The 14,578-nt window shown below is 35.9% G+C and overlaps 1 protein-coding gene across 10 annotated transcripts in view; it reads left to right on the forward strand.

Annotated features, from left to right (window-relative positions):
• The window catches only part of KDM6A (lysine demethylase 6A), a 207,142-nt gene that overhangs the window by 134,604 nt on the left and 57,960 nt on the right, over nt 1-14,578 (forward strand). For all 10 annotated transcript variants that reach the window (XR_006961456.1, XM_047076109.1, XM_047076106.1 and 7 more), the window contains exon 9: nt 11,792-11,885. Coding sequence is in view for 9 of the 10 variants with exons in the window: in XM_047076109.1 (XP_046932065.1) it covers nt 11,792-11,885 (94 nt within the window). In the remaining variant the exon portion in view is untranslated. The remainder of the gene's footprint in view (nt 1-11,791; nt 11,886-14,578) is intronic.

Below are 14,578 nucleotides of genomic sequence, written 5' to 3' on the forward strand. Positions count from 1 at the left end.
AGTGGCTCTGTGCTTATGCCGAGTGGTGGGAGTGTGGGGGGAGAATGGTGCCAGCCAGCTACTTTGTTCCTGGAGACATCTCTCTGTGAACACTGCTTCTCATGGGCATGCTCTGAGAGGAGCAGATCATCTTCCCGCTGCGTTCCCCAGGCGCTCTTCAGATAGCTGTTTCCATGCTGTGTGTGCCTGGGTTGTTTGCCTGCCGTCTCTCCAAGAGCAGTCTCGATGCCTCTGAACTCTCGCAGAGGCCAGCCTAGCCCACTGATACTTTAAATTTTCGATTTAAGGCCATCTGGTTGCAAGAATTCATGAAATTCAGCCCCTCTCATTTTCCAATCCAGTGGCCATAGGGAAACATTCTCCTTGTGCATTCCCTTGTGCTCTGATCTCACTCTCTCACTCTTCTCTCCAGCCACAGCTCTCTCCGCTCTGCAGCAGCCAATATCTATTTCTCCTCTAAATCATGTCTGCACTTTTACCTTGTTTGATGTGACTTCTTCTCTACCTTGAGTTGTGGAGTTTGTTCTGCCAGTCTTCAGGTTGATTTCTGGGGCATTTAGAATGATTTGTACAAAGTTTTCTATTTGTGTTTGGAAGCAGGCCAAGGGTTCTCCTACTTTGCTGCCATCTTCGAGGGAAGTCCTGTATCATTTATTTAATGTAGCTTTCCCTATTTGTGTGTGTGTGTGTGTGTAAATGTATATTTATTTATTTAAATTTACATCCAAGTTTGCATATTGTGCAATAATGATTTCAGGAGTAGAATCCAGTGATTCATCCCCTACATAAAACACCCAGTGCTCATCCCAACAAGTGTCCTTCTTAATGTCCCTTGGCCATTTAGCCCATCCCCCCACCCATAACCCCTCCATCGCCCTAAGTTTGTTCTCAGTATTTAAGATCTCTTATGTTTTGCCCCCCTCCCTGTTTTTATGGTATTTTTGTTGCCCTTCCCTTATTTCATCTCTTTTGTATCTTAAATTCCACATATGAGTGAAGTCATATGATATTTGTCTTCCTCTAATTTCGCTTAGCATAATACACTCTAGTTCCATCCACATCGTTGCAAATGGCAAGATTTCATTCATTTTGATCGCTGAGTAATATTCCTGTGTATGTGTATGTGCACACACACATATATATACATATATACATACACATACAAACACACACATACATACATACATACATACATACATACCACATCTTCTTTATCCATTTATCTGTTGATGGACATTTGGACTCTTTCCATACTTTGGCTATTGTCGATAGTGGTGCTATAAACCTTGGGGTGCATGTGCCTCTTCAAAACAGACACCTGCATCCTTTGGATAAGTACCTAGTAGTGCAATTACTGGGTCATAGAGTAGTTCAGTTTTTAAGTTTTGAGCAACCTCCATACTGTTTTCCAGAGTGGCTGCATCAGTTTGCATTCCCACCAGCAGGGCAAAAGGGTTCCTCTTTCTTCTGCCATCCTCGCCAACACCTGTTGTTTCCTGAGTTGTTCATTTTAGCCACTCTGACCGGTGTGAGGTGGTATCTCATTGTGGTTTTGATTTGTATTTCCCTGATGATGAGTGATGTTGAGCATCTTTTCATGTGTCTGTTAGCCATCTTAGATGTCTTCTTTGGAAAAGTGTCGTCTATTCACGTCTTATGCCCATTTCTTCACTGGGCTGTTTGTTTTTTGGGTGTTGAGTTTGATAAGTTCTTTATAGGTTTTGGATACTAACCCTTTATCTGATATATCATTTGCAAATATCTTCTCCCATTCCATCAGTTGCCTTTTAGTTTTGCTGATTGTTACCTTCTCTGTGCAGAAAAGAAGCTTTTTATCTTCATGAGGTCCCAGTAGTTCATTTTTGCTTTTGTTTCCCTTGCCTGAAGTTACTGCGGCTGAGGTCAAAGAGGTTTTTGCCTGCTTTCTCTTCTAGGATTTTGATGGCTTCCTGTCTTCTATTTAGGTCTTTCATCCATTTTGAGTTTATTTTTGTATATGGTATAAGAAAGTGGTCCAGGTTCATTCTTCTGCAGGTCGCTGTCCAGTTTTCCCAGCACTACTTGCTGAAGAGACTGTCTTTATTCCATTGGATATTCTTTCTTGCTTTGTCAAAGATGAGTTGGCCATACATTTGTGGGTCCATTTTTGGGTTCTCTGTTTTGTTCCATTGATTTGAGTGTCTGTTTTTGTGTCAGTGCCATGCTGTCTTGTAACAGCTTTGTAACACATCTTGAAGTCTGGAATTGTAGCTTTCCCATTTTATTAGCTGAGACCTGTAGAACCACTTTTTTTCTAAAATTGTTTTAAATGTTTATTATTTTTGAGAGAGAGAAAGAGAACAAGAGTGAGAACGAGAACACAAAGCGGGGAGGGGGCAGAGAGAGGGAGACACAGAATCTGAAGCAGGTTCCAGGCTCTGAGTTGTCAGCACCAGAGCCTGATGCGGGGCTCGAACTCATGAACTGTGAGATCATGTCAGACACTTAACCGACTGAGCCACCCAGGTGCCCCATAGAACCACTTTATTTTCTAATAGTAATAGTATTAATTGCCCCCCCCCTTGAATTTAATTAAATAACTTGAACAGTTTGCCATCTAAATGCTTATTAGTCTTGAGTTGGTTGAGTGCCTGACTCTTGATTTCGGCTCAGGTGTCAGGCTCCGCACTGACCGTGTAGGGCCCGCTTGGGATTCTCTCTGTCCCTTTCTCTGCCCGGCCCCTGTTCACATGCACATGTGTGTGTGTGTGTGTGTGTGTGTGTGTGTGTGTGTGTGTATACACGTGCTCTCTTTCTCAAAATAAATAAATAAACATTAAAAAATACTTATTAGCCTTTATGGATGAAAGATACAGAATTTTCCTTTTTAATTTTGTCATTAAGACATTACTTATTTTTGAATAGATAACCCAAAATGAAAGTGCCTGAAAGAATACTTGCTGAAGTCTCATCCTCATTCCTTTTCTGTAACAAACTATTCCACTCCCCAAAGGTACTAGTGTTTTTCATATCCTTCCAGAGAAATCCACATATATATAAGCAAATCCATGTATGTGTTTGCACATATATTCGTTTTTCTTTATTTTATTGAAATATTAGCCAAATATGTGAATTCTCTCTCAGCCTTGCTTAAATTGTTTAAGTTAGTATTATATTTTGGAAAACATACCCTGTTAGTACATGTGGAGCTGTAGTATATCCCTTTACATAGATGTACTGTAACTAATTTAACTATTTCCCCCTTGAGGGATAGTTACAAATAATGTTATTATGAATACCACTGTCTATAAGAATCATTAGTTTCATTTTTAACATTCACTTCTAACTGTCCGGCATTAATTTATTACCAAGGCACTGTAGATTGGCTTCATTTATATGTATTATAGAAATCCAAAAATTCTGAAGAAAGAAAAATTCCAGCTGGTTTTTAAAGATGCATTAAGTATGCCATGAGCATGTTGGATTTATTTCATGAATTCAAGGATGATTCAGTGTAAGGAAATCTGTTAACAAAACAAAAATCAATGTGAGGAAAACTAACTGTATTGTGGGGAAGGAAGAAAGATTTTTTAAAAGAAATTAACAATGTGAAAAGGAAAGCACAACTTAAACCTAATTAATAGGTCATAACCTTAGTACTCTCCCAAAATTGACAAGATAGATAATCCACTAGGTAAATTTGATCAAGGGAATAACAGAAAGCACATGTGCAAAATAAGATAACCATGGAAACAGAAGAAATTAGAACTATTATACAAGACTACTGAGCAAGTGAATTTGAAAATTAAATGAAATGGACTACTTTCCAGGGAAATACAGATTAGCAAAATTGACGTCGTTAGAGTTAGAAAGTTATAAAAAATCAATCTCTACAAAAGAAATAGGAAAAATTAAGTAATGCCTTACAGAAAGCACCATGGCCAGATGGTTTTACAGGGGAATTCTAAGCCTTTAAAGACCACATACTTTTAATGCTTTATAGGTCGTTCCAGAGCATTGGAAATAAGAAACTTCCTCATTTCTTTTCTTTTATTCTTTGTATTTTTTTTTAAACGGGGAGAAGCTTTTAGCAGTTTTTAATCTGACTTGAATGACACTTGTGTTTGATAATAGAGTCCTTTCTGCACTTAATGATTCTATAGCATATTTAAAAATATATAATGGAAACAAAATCCTTGATTCTGAAAATTAACTACAGATCGTAGTGCTTTTGTATCATCTTTTTTTCTATTGTAAAATATAGGACATAATTTTTACCAGTTTAGCCATTTTTACGTGTATCATGTCATTAAGTACATTCACATTGTTGTGCAGCTCTTACTACCATTCATCTCCAGAACTTTTTTATCATCCCAGACTGAACCTGTACCCGTATTCAGCAATAAGTCCTCATTCCTCACTCCACTCAGCCCGTGACAACTATTATTCTATTTTCTGTCTCTGTGAGTTTAACTACTGCATGTAAGTGGAATCATACGGTATTTATTCTTTTGTGCCTTGTGCATTTCATTTAGCACGATATCTTTCACATTTGTACATGTTGTAGCATGTACGAGAACTTAACTCCTCTTTAAGGCTGCATAACATTTCATTGTGTGTACACACCACATTCTGTTTATCCATTCATCTGTTGATGGACACTTGTGTGGCTTCTGCCTTTTGGCTGTTGTTGATAATGCAGCTGTGAACATGAGTGTGCAAATATCTGTTTGAGTCCCTGCTTTTAATTCTTCTTGATACATAGTTAGAAGTGAAATTACTAGACCATGTGATAAGTCTTTTAAATTTTTTGAGGAACCATCATACTGTTTTTTCCCTTTTCTTTTTGAAGCAAATGTAACATCAATACCTGAACCTGATGAAAACAGTACAAAAAAGAGGCAATATCCAGACTAATATCACTAATGAATCTTGGTGTAAAAGTACTAAATAGAAGTTTAGTAAACAAAGCCATTACCTCATTAAACAGATAATATACTATGACCGAGTGGTATTCATTCCAAGAATGCAAGATTGAATATTAGAAAATCCATTAGTATCAGGCATCATAATAATAGAACTAAAGGTAAAATCAGATTGCTAACGCCATAGGTGCTGAAGACAAGCTTTTGACAAATTCAGTGACGTTTCCTAATTAAAAAAACTGTCCAAGTTGGAAATAGGAATTGAGTGCTATTTTTTTTTATCATGGTAAAATTCATATACTTTAGTGCCCAAATTAGTATCTCACTTCAGGGAAACACTAGAGACATTTTCGCAAAAATTAGGAACAAGGCAAAGATTCCTACTATCTCTATTACTCCTCGTTATTGAACTATAGGTGTTAGCTAGTACAATTAGACAAGAAAAATCAATTAGAGGCACAAATTAACATGAAGAAATTAATAACCTTCAACGACAGCATAATGTTAGAAAACATTCCCACTTGAGTATCAGCAAAGTAATTAAATATTTCACAATAAACTTAAAAGACATACTGTGACTCAGCATAAAGATCTTGATTCTTCCTATGTTTATAAATATAACACAACATCAATAAAAAGTACTAACAAGCTTTTAAGGACTTTGGTAAGTTGATAATATGCTAGAATAGCCAGGAGAAGACCGCGGGGAAATTGTACAGGTTATACTGACTCTACTAGACAGTAAGATATACGATAAAACCTGTGTAATTCAAAGTGAGGCACTGGCATGTGAATAGACAGACCAGTGAAATATAGAAAGACCAGGAATACATCCAGGTACATAGAGAAATCAAGTGCTTGAGAAAGGTAATATCTTAAATTTCTGGGGCTAAGGTGGGTTTATTCATAAATGGATCAGGGACAACTAGGTAGCCATTTGTAAAAATATAAAATTAGACCCATGACCCAAGCTGTTCAAGAAAAGAAACTAGAAATGAATTAGGGTCAAATGTAAAAAATTTTGTACAAGTAAGTACTAGAAGTGAACATGAACTGTTCTTCAATCTTGATTTAGGAAAAGGCTTTCTAACTATGATCATTCTTTTTGTTTTCTCTGCATTTTGGGCCAGTCAGTTTGAACAATATAAAAATAAGTTCTGCACGACAAAAAAAAAATACATAAATTCGAAGGAGACCTAGAGACTAGGAGAGAATGTTTGCAACATATGCCATGGACAAGGGGCTAATGCTCCTAATATATAACAAACTTAAAATTGGAAGGACAAAGGAATGAAAACCCAATAGGAAAATGGGAAAAAAGACACGAGTAGACACTTCACAGAAAATCTATAACAAGGCCGTTAAACATATGGCAAAGTGGTCAGATTCACTCAGAGAAATGCGAATTAAAGCAACACTGAAATATAATTCTCACATATCAGATTGGCGAAAATTATAAGTGGCTATGGGGAAACAGGCACTCTCATGCGTTGTGGTAATACAAACTGGTATGACCCATCTGGAACAGCATTTGGCAATCTAACCAAGCTGTATATGCACCTTTTGACTCAACAGCCTCACCTCTAGGAATCTACCTTTAAAATATATCTCCAAAACTCTGAAAATATATAGGCACCAGGATGTTGATCGGAGTGTTGTTTGTAATCACAAAATCTTGGAAACAACTCAAAGGCCCATTCATGGGAGAATGTTTGTATAAACTTTGGTACATTCGGGTAGTGGAGTTGCATGTAGAAAAGCATGAGGAAGAACTATGTGGATCATGACATGGAGTGGTTTCCAGAATATACTACCGTGTGGGAAAAAAAAGAAAAGTGTAAAAGAGTATAATACATAACCCTTTGTGGGAGAAAATACACATAGTAAAGCCAAGTATACATGTGCCGTTTGTGCAGAAGCCATACTGAATGGATAAACGAGAAACAGAGGAGATTGGTTACCCGGTGGAAGTGGTTGTGAATGAGGGAGCAGAGATGAGGACGAAGTGGAACTTCTCAAGTGTATACTTTTTGCATAGCTCTAACTCTGAGAACCTGGTGATGTTTCTCATACCCCAAAATTAGTTGAATAATTGAGACCAACCAGATGTGAGGTAGCCCGAAACAGAATGCAGGCAGGAACAAATAAAACTAACCAATGAATAACATAAGTTTAGTGAAGGGGGTGGAGATGAAAAGAACTAACCTCAGTAACTTTAGAGAATAGTATTTTGACTATAGTGTAAAGCTGGAGACAAGAACTGTAAACAGATCCCCTACTACAATTACTTTCTCACAGTGGCACGGATTAGGAGTTCTGTAACAGTTTTATGTAAATATTAGGAACAAGCAAATAAGTAAGTGTATTGTGGATAACGAGAGCCAGGGTTTTCACTGTCAGAGCTTACAAATCAGGAAAGGCAAGGCGAGACTGAACTCTGGTGTTGGGTTGTAATTGGAGGTATCAGTACAAATATATGGGTATTTAGGAGTATGGATAGTTGGATAGAAATACAAGCTTGTGCGTGTGTGCATAAATATGTCTTCTAGCTCTGCTTACTGGGAGGGCTTGGAGGCAGTGACCCATCTCAGCAGCGGTATGACTACATTAGCACCCAGATCTTCGTTTCTAAATACTATACTTAAATAAAAGGAACCAGGGATTCTTCAGGAAAAGTAGGTGATTCCAGGGTTTAGGCAAGGAAATTACAAGAGGAGCTCTAGAATATTTTACGGTGCCAAAAAGGAAGGAAGTGCTTAAAAAATGATGGGGGCGTGTGGAAAGAACACAGGAGTCAACTTAAGGGGATGGAGTTCCTAATCAGCAAATCTGACACAAGTTTAGAAACTAATTATGATAATGAGATATAAGATACAGAATAAAATATATTTGTTCATACTGAAATGAATAACTATATAAGTAAATGAATATAAATGAATTTATATTTATATATATTTGATTTTATTTGTATTCATTTACAAATGAACATAAGTTGAAAATAAATGCAAGAGGGGGGACACTTTTTTTTTTTTTTTTAATGTTTGTTTTTGAGAGAGAGTGAGAGCACGAGCGGGGGAGGGGCAGAGAGAGAGGGAGACACAGAATCCGAAGCAGGCTCCAGGCTCTGAGCTGTCAGCACAGGGCCCTATGTGGGGCTGGACCTCCTGAACAGTGAGATCATGGCCTGAGCCAAAGTCAGACGCTTAACCGACTGAGCCACCCAGGTGTTCAGGACACTTCTTATTGTAGAATTTCAATTAATGAATGAGGAATGATGAGTATCTCTTCACAAGATGCTTACTGATTTCAAAGGGACATTTTTCAAAGTAACTAGCCAGTACCTTTTGTAAGTGTCAAGGTACTGAAAATCAAAAACGGGGGATCTGTTCCAGACTGGAGAAAAGTAAGGAGACATGCTACCTGAACATAGTGTGGGATCTTGGACCAGAAAAAGGACAGTATAATGGGAAAGTTGGTGAAATTGGAATAAATTATATAGTCAGTAGTATTTTATTATTGTTAATTTTGTCAGTCTTTTCATGTGTTTTGAAGCTCTTATTGTCATGTCATCCTGATGTCCTTTATCATTATGAAATACTCCTTTATCTCTGGTAATAATCTTTGCCCTGAAGCCTACTTTGATCTGAATTGGGTCACTTGAGCTTTCTAATGCTTAGTGTTTGCATGGTGTCTTTTTCATCCTTTTATTTCAACCTTCTTGTGTCTTTATATGTAATGTCCACCTCTTAATAGTGTATTTTTGGCTCTTTTCTAAATCTTTTCTGGACATGTCTTGTTTGTTTAGAGTGTCTAGTCCGTTATATTTAATTTGGCTGTTAGTTTTTTTGTTGTATCTTTGTATTTTGTTGTTTTTCTCTGGCTGTTTTCAGAGTTCTCTTTCCATTTGGTTTTTAAGAATTTGATGATGAAGTGCCCAGGGTTGTTTTTTTTCTTATTTATACTACTTGTGGTTTTCTTAGTCTTTTGGATATAGTATTAGATGTCTTTCATCAGTTCTGGAAAGCTCTCAGCCATTATGTCTTATCTTGTCTGCCCTATTCCTCTCTTCTTCTAGAACTCCAATTACATGTATGGTGGACAATCTGTTATTGCCTCATGTATCTTTGGATGGCCTTTAAAGTCTCCAATCTGCTATTCACTCTATCCAGTCATTTGTTTTTTTTATTTCAGATATTTTTCAGTTTTAGGGTTTCTTTTTGTTTTTTTTTTTTCTGTGCTCTAATTTCCTGCCCATTCATGCATTATGGTTATAGCTCCCTTATTGTCTCTGAATGTTGTTAAAATAGCTGCTTTAAAATTATTTGCACATTTCATCATCTGAGTAATGTCATGGCTGATTTTCATCAATTTCCTTTCCTTTTGAACATGGATAAAATGTTCCTAATTCTTCGTAGGTCTGGTAATTTTATCCTGGATATCATGAATAATACATTGTGGAGTGACTTTGTTACATTTTTCTGAAGAATGATGTTTTTGTTTTATATTAGCCAGTTAATCTTGCGCAAGTCACACTGTAAACTTGGCCACTCCTGTGGTGGACAGCGGCTGAAATCTCTCTTTCATTCTGTCAGGCTGCTGGACATCTACTGTGTTCGTGCATGTTCAGCAGTCAACAAGAGATTTAGGTAGAGTTTTAATTGCAGAATTTGGTGTTCTTTTTCTTTCCCTCTCTCCTTCCTGGGATTTCTCCTCTCACTTCCAGCTTTTGTGATAGCTTCAAAGTGTCTCCACTGATTCTTCAAACTAGTAAGATTGCTGGTTTCTTTTGAGTTCTAGCCCAGGCACCAATTGGCACCTGCCTTCGGATGGAAATCCTAGTTTACTCATCCAGTGTCATGCCCTTTTGCTAAGTCTATCTGGTTTCAGCCTGATTTTGGTTTCTCTCCAGGCTTTCTGACAGTTGACTTTTATATTTTATCCAGAACTTAAAGCCATCTGTGGAACAGCTACTCCAGCATTACCAGAGGAAAAACTTCACTAAACATCTTTAAAGATAAACTCCTCTTGCTTTTCATATGCCATATATAATTGCTACTTAATGTTCTAGTGTATGCATCCATCATATTTTGTGTTTTTACTCCCTAGTGACATGGACCTAGGTTGTCCCTGAATTCCTGATACTGTGAACAGTACCATTTAGAACATTACCTGTGGAAAGGTTTCTTTGGCATCTTTGTCCCAAGAGTAAGCTTGCTGGATTGTAGTGTATCTGCATGCCTGTTTGCACACCTAATTTCATGCGTGAATCCTCTTCCAGCAGGGCGCACATACACATCCCCAACTTTGGATTTACCCAGCTTTCTTATGTTTGCCATTCTGATGGGTAGATGGTGGTATCTCATTTAAACTTGCACTTCTAGAGATGTACACTTGTTCACATGGTTTTCACATTTTCTGTGTTGGTTTGTGTCCATTGCCTGATTTTCTGCTATGTGGTTCAAACCAGATCTTTACTTCTCTCATGATTTGTGTTGTTTTGGCCATGTCAGATAAGTTCTTTACAGTCTCAAGGACATATTCCTGCCAGTATATGATATGAGGTAGAAATCCAACTTTGATTCTCAGTATGATGCAACCAAATTTTCAAGTGTGTCGTGTTTTGTTTTGTTTTTATTATTAGTGTTTAGAAATATGTTTTAGCATACCATTGGAAGGAATTGACCTGAATAACTTGGTCCTTATCTTGTATTAATTGTCTAAATGACTTTTTGAGATCAGATTAATATTTAGGAGAAACTAATTTAACTGATGAATAAAAGTTTATGTAATAACTTCTGTTAATCTCAGTGGCCAATTCTTTCAGATCTTTCCTGTGTTGACGTACTGTATTCATGTAGTTCCTTATTTGTTTCCGTACTTCTTTGCTTATCTCATTTGATCTTTAGAACAACTCCAGATAGAAAGATTAGGTATTAACTCTGTTTTATGGATGTTGAATCTTTGTTTAAGTGATTTGCCTGAGGCTCCTACACCTGGTTTCGGATTTCTACCTCCTCCGTGTTTTGTTTTTGTTTTTTTTTTTTTGAGAAGCATTTGTTTGCTCAGGCAGCCATGTACTATTGCTGATAATGCATAATAGCCACTTCAATTCATTGTTCTGCTGAGTATGTTTTAAAGGTAATATTTATGAGATTTTCTTTTATTGGCTTATCCCTTTTTTCCTCCCTCCCCTTTTTCTTGGAGGAGTTGTCTTAAGCTTTATGACAGTAGTAGTAATGGGTTTTAGTCACACACATACTTTTTGAGGAGAGGAGTGTGCATAAATGGTTTTATTTAGAAATTTGCCAATGGAACCTTAAATGTTGTGAACATTGTTAGACTATGAGAGTTTTGGTATCTTTAAAGCCATACATATTATAAATTTTTTCATAGGCTATATACCAGTAACTATCCTTTCAACTTAGATTTTAACCGCTTTTGCACTTAGATTTTTTAAAGCAGTCTTGGCATATGTTCTGTTGATGTTAAGTTGCTTGGGAACTTGGTGTTTCTAGGCAGATCATAACACTGGGAGGTAGAGTACTTCTCTAGCTTCATCAGTGTTCCCAAATAAAGTTGAAATTATTTGTTATTGAATAAGTTGAGATTATTTTAACAATTGAGATTTGGCAGATTCTTAAAAGGGCCTATTTTAATACTTTATTGTATCGAATGTTTTACTGGTGTTAATTGCTCTGAAACATGGCCTGTCCACAACTGTCTGGTGTAAAAGGAACGCTCAGTAATGGAACTAGCCTTTTTTCTTTCGGTTGGCTTAAGAAATATGCTAAAGTATCAGTATTATGTAGTAAATCTTAATATATGAGCAAATTCTTTAAAGATAATGCTTTTATTTTTCTTTGAATCCCTTTTTTTCTGCTTTTTAGAGGAAGTATCATTCTGCAAAGGAAGCTTATGAACAACTTTTGCAGACGGAAAACCTTTCTGCACAAGTAAAGGCAACTGTCTTACAACAGTTAGGTATGTAATAATGGTGTACTATAAATATTTCTCTTTATGATTTTTCCGTGTCAGAGATGGCAGATATGTGGCTCATGTATTCTATTCTCTTTTCCTTCCTTTACCCAGAGTTGATAGAATTAACTCGAACCCAGCATATTTCCCCTTTCAGCCAAGCATTGTCCATCTCACGGTCCATCTCATTACGGTTCTTCAGTGCAGTTGGTCCTTTTAAATTCTTAGAATTATTCTCTAGTACTTAACCCATGGGTGAGGGGGATTGAGTACTTCCTTTGTGCCAGATATGCTTAGCACTGAATGAAGTTAAGTGATTTGTGTAGAGTCACTTAGTGGTTGGTGAGCTTGCTTTCTTAGCCCTATCAATAATATTAACTAAAACATTTCATCGAAAAGTTGTGCAACATCTAATGGTATAGTTTTTGTACACATGTAATTCTTTTCTGATGTTGAAGAAATGTAGCCATTTGGATGACACATTAGTGTCACTCTGACCAAGAAGATAGTGATTGAGTTCTCCACGTTTAATTTTGTTGCTTAGTTATTAGGTCATGTTTCTTATCTGTATATGGTGCTTGGGTCCCCCCCTCCCCCTAGCTTTTGTTTATTTGTTTTTGGTCTGGGCAAATAATTTATTCTTAATTTTTAACCAACATTGTAGTAATATGAAAGTTTTCATAATGTGACTATTTTTACATAATTTTAAAATTACTTAAGCCTAGATTTTATCACTGATCTTCATGATATTGATATGTATCCTATGATTAATTATATAAAATAAACACATTACCTTAGTATAAAACTTTTGTTTCTAGGTTTGTTTTTAATTTAATCTCTGGTTAGAATTTTACTTGTGTTATCCATACTTTTAAGAATTATAGAAGTATTTGAATATTTGTTTTTAATAAGTTTACAGACCGTGTTTGAGTAGTGTGAATTCATATCTTCAAATTAAAACAAGTTTATTAGTAAAGAAAGATTTTGTGCAGTTCTTAAGTAAAAAGAACAAAGTGATGCCTTTATCATAAGACAGCTTACTCATTCAGCTAATACTTGAATATGAGCTGTTTTGTTAATCCACACTATTTATAATCAAGTTTTTGTGCATTTCAGCTGCAGTGAGGAATGTGTCAATAGTAAAAATGCATACACCTTTTAAATTTAAGACATAGATTGAAATAGTTTTGGTCTAGTTACGTGTGAATCACTTGTCCTCTTTGGCATTGGCTTACCATATTTCGAAGTATAGAAGTATAATAAACTTTTCGTGCTTTTGAAAGGAAAAACACTTCTCCTAATTAAGTCTAATTTATGCCTGTGTATCAATCCTTCCTACTTGCTTGTCACTGCTGCTTCAGCAGCTCCTTTTAGAGCCTGTTTCTCTAGGTTCCATTCTTACTAGTAATAGCAGGAGGTAAGAGGAACAGATGAATAAATGTAAATGTATTATTGACATGTATTTCTGTAAAACATAGTAACGCAGTCCTTGAAATATATTTTGGAGCACAGCAACTATAATAAATGTCAGAAAATGAGGGTCCTTATTTGTTATATATAATATGGACTATACACAAAGAACAACGCTGATTTTTATGCACTTGAAATGATCCACAGCTGAAATATGACTTCCCCAGCAAATCAAATCAAATTATTCCTGTGTTGTCTTAAAAGTTTTAGAATACAGTATTGCATGATCCAATCTTTTGATAGCTTATATAACTATTATTTAATAAAAATTGTGCATATTTAAGGTGTACAACATGATGCTTTGGTACATCGTGAAATGATTAGTATTGTCGAGCTAATCAACATATCCATCTCTGCACATAGTTACTATTTGTGTGTAGTGGGAGCATCTAAAACCTACTCTCTTGGCAAAATTCTATTAATATATTAGAGTATTATTAACTATAATCATTCTGCTATGCATTACTCTCTAGACTTACTCCTGCTACATAACTGTAACTTGTACCCTTGGACCAGTTTCTCCCCATTTCCCCTACCTCCCCATTCCTGAACCATCGGTCTACTGTCTGCTTCTAGATATTCAACTTTTTGAGATTCTACATATAATTGAGATTCTGCACAATCTATACTTATTGATTAAACATTTGTGGTACCCATTTTAAACCATTTTTATTTGCACCATTTGAATATACTTAGACTTGGGTTTTATTTTTAAATAATTGTCAAATGCTGTACAGTTTTTATTTTAGATAAGTTATTAATATATGTGACCATTGCCAGTGAGATAGGGTTGTATGTGGGTGTTGTACTCTGAGCTATCATTGATTAAATCATCTTATATGTACTCCTTGGAAATAAACAATGGGTTAATAGACTGTCTTGGAGAGTCTTAAAATGCACATAAAATTTTACATGGAACAGTGAATTTTTATATTCTTTGTTTCATAACTTGGAATTTTTTCAAACACCAAAATTAGAAAAGAAGAACTGTAGTTTGTAATCTAAGTGTTAAGTCAGTACTTAAAATCGTTTTGGTTTCTCTGGAATAAAGTTCTTTATAGGTTTGACTGTACCTTCCTGTGAGAAACAGACTTCCTTATGGTCAGAATTGGCAGTTCTAAATTTTGGGAATGTGTGTGCTGAAGTAAATGAATAAATTGACTGAAAAAAAAAATTTTTACTTATGTGTTTTCTGTTTGGTATTCTTAAAAACTGAAGAACAATTAAGT

The sequence above is a fragment of the Lynx rufus genome, unplaced genomic scaffold (genome assembly GCF_022079265.1).
Source record: "Lynx rufus isolate CCGP_SWC_20201006 ecotype Redwood Valley unplaced genomic scaffold, mLynRuf1.p SCAF_14, whole genome shotgun sequence".
NCBI classification, from domain to species: Eukaryota; Metazoa; Chordata; class Mammalia; order Carnivora; family Felidae; genus Lynx; species Lynx rufus.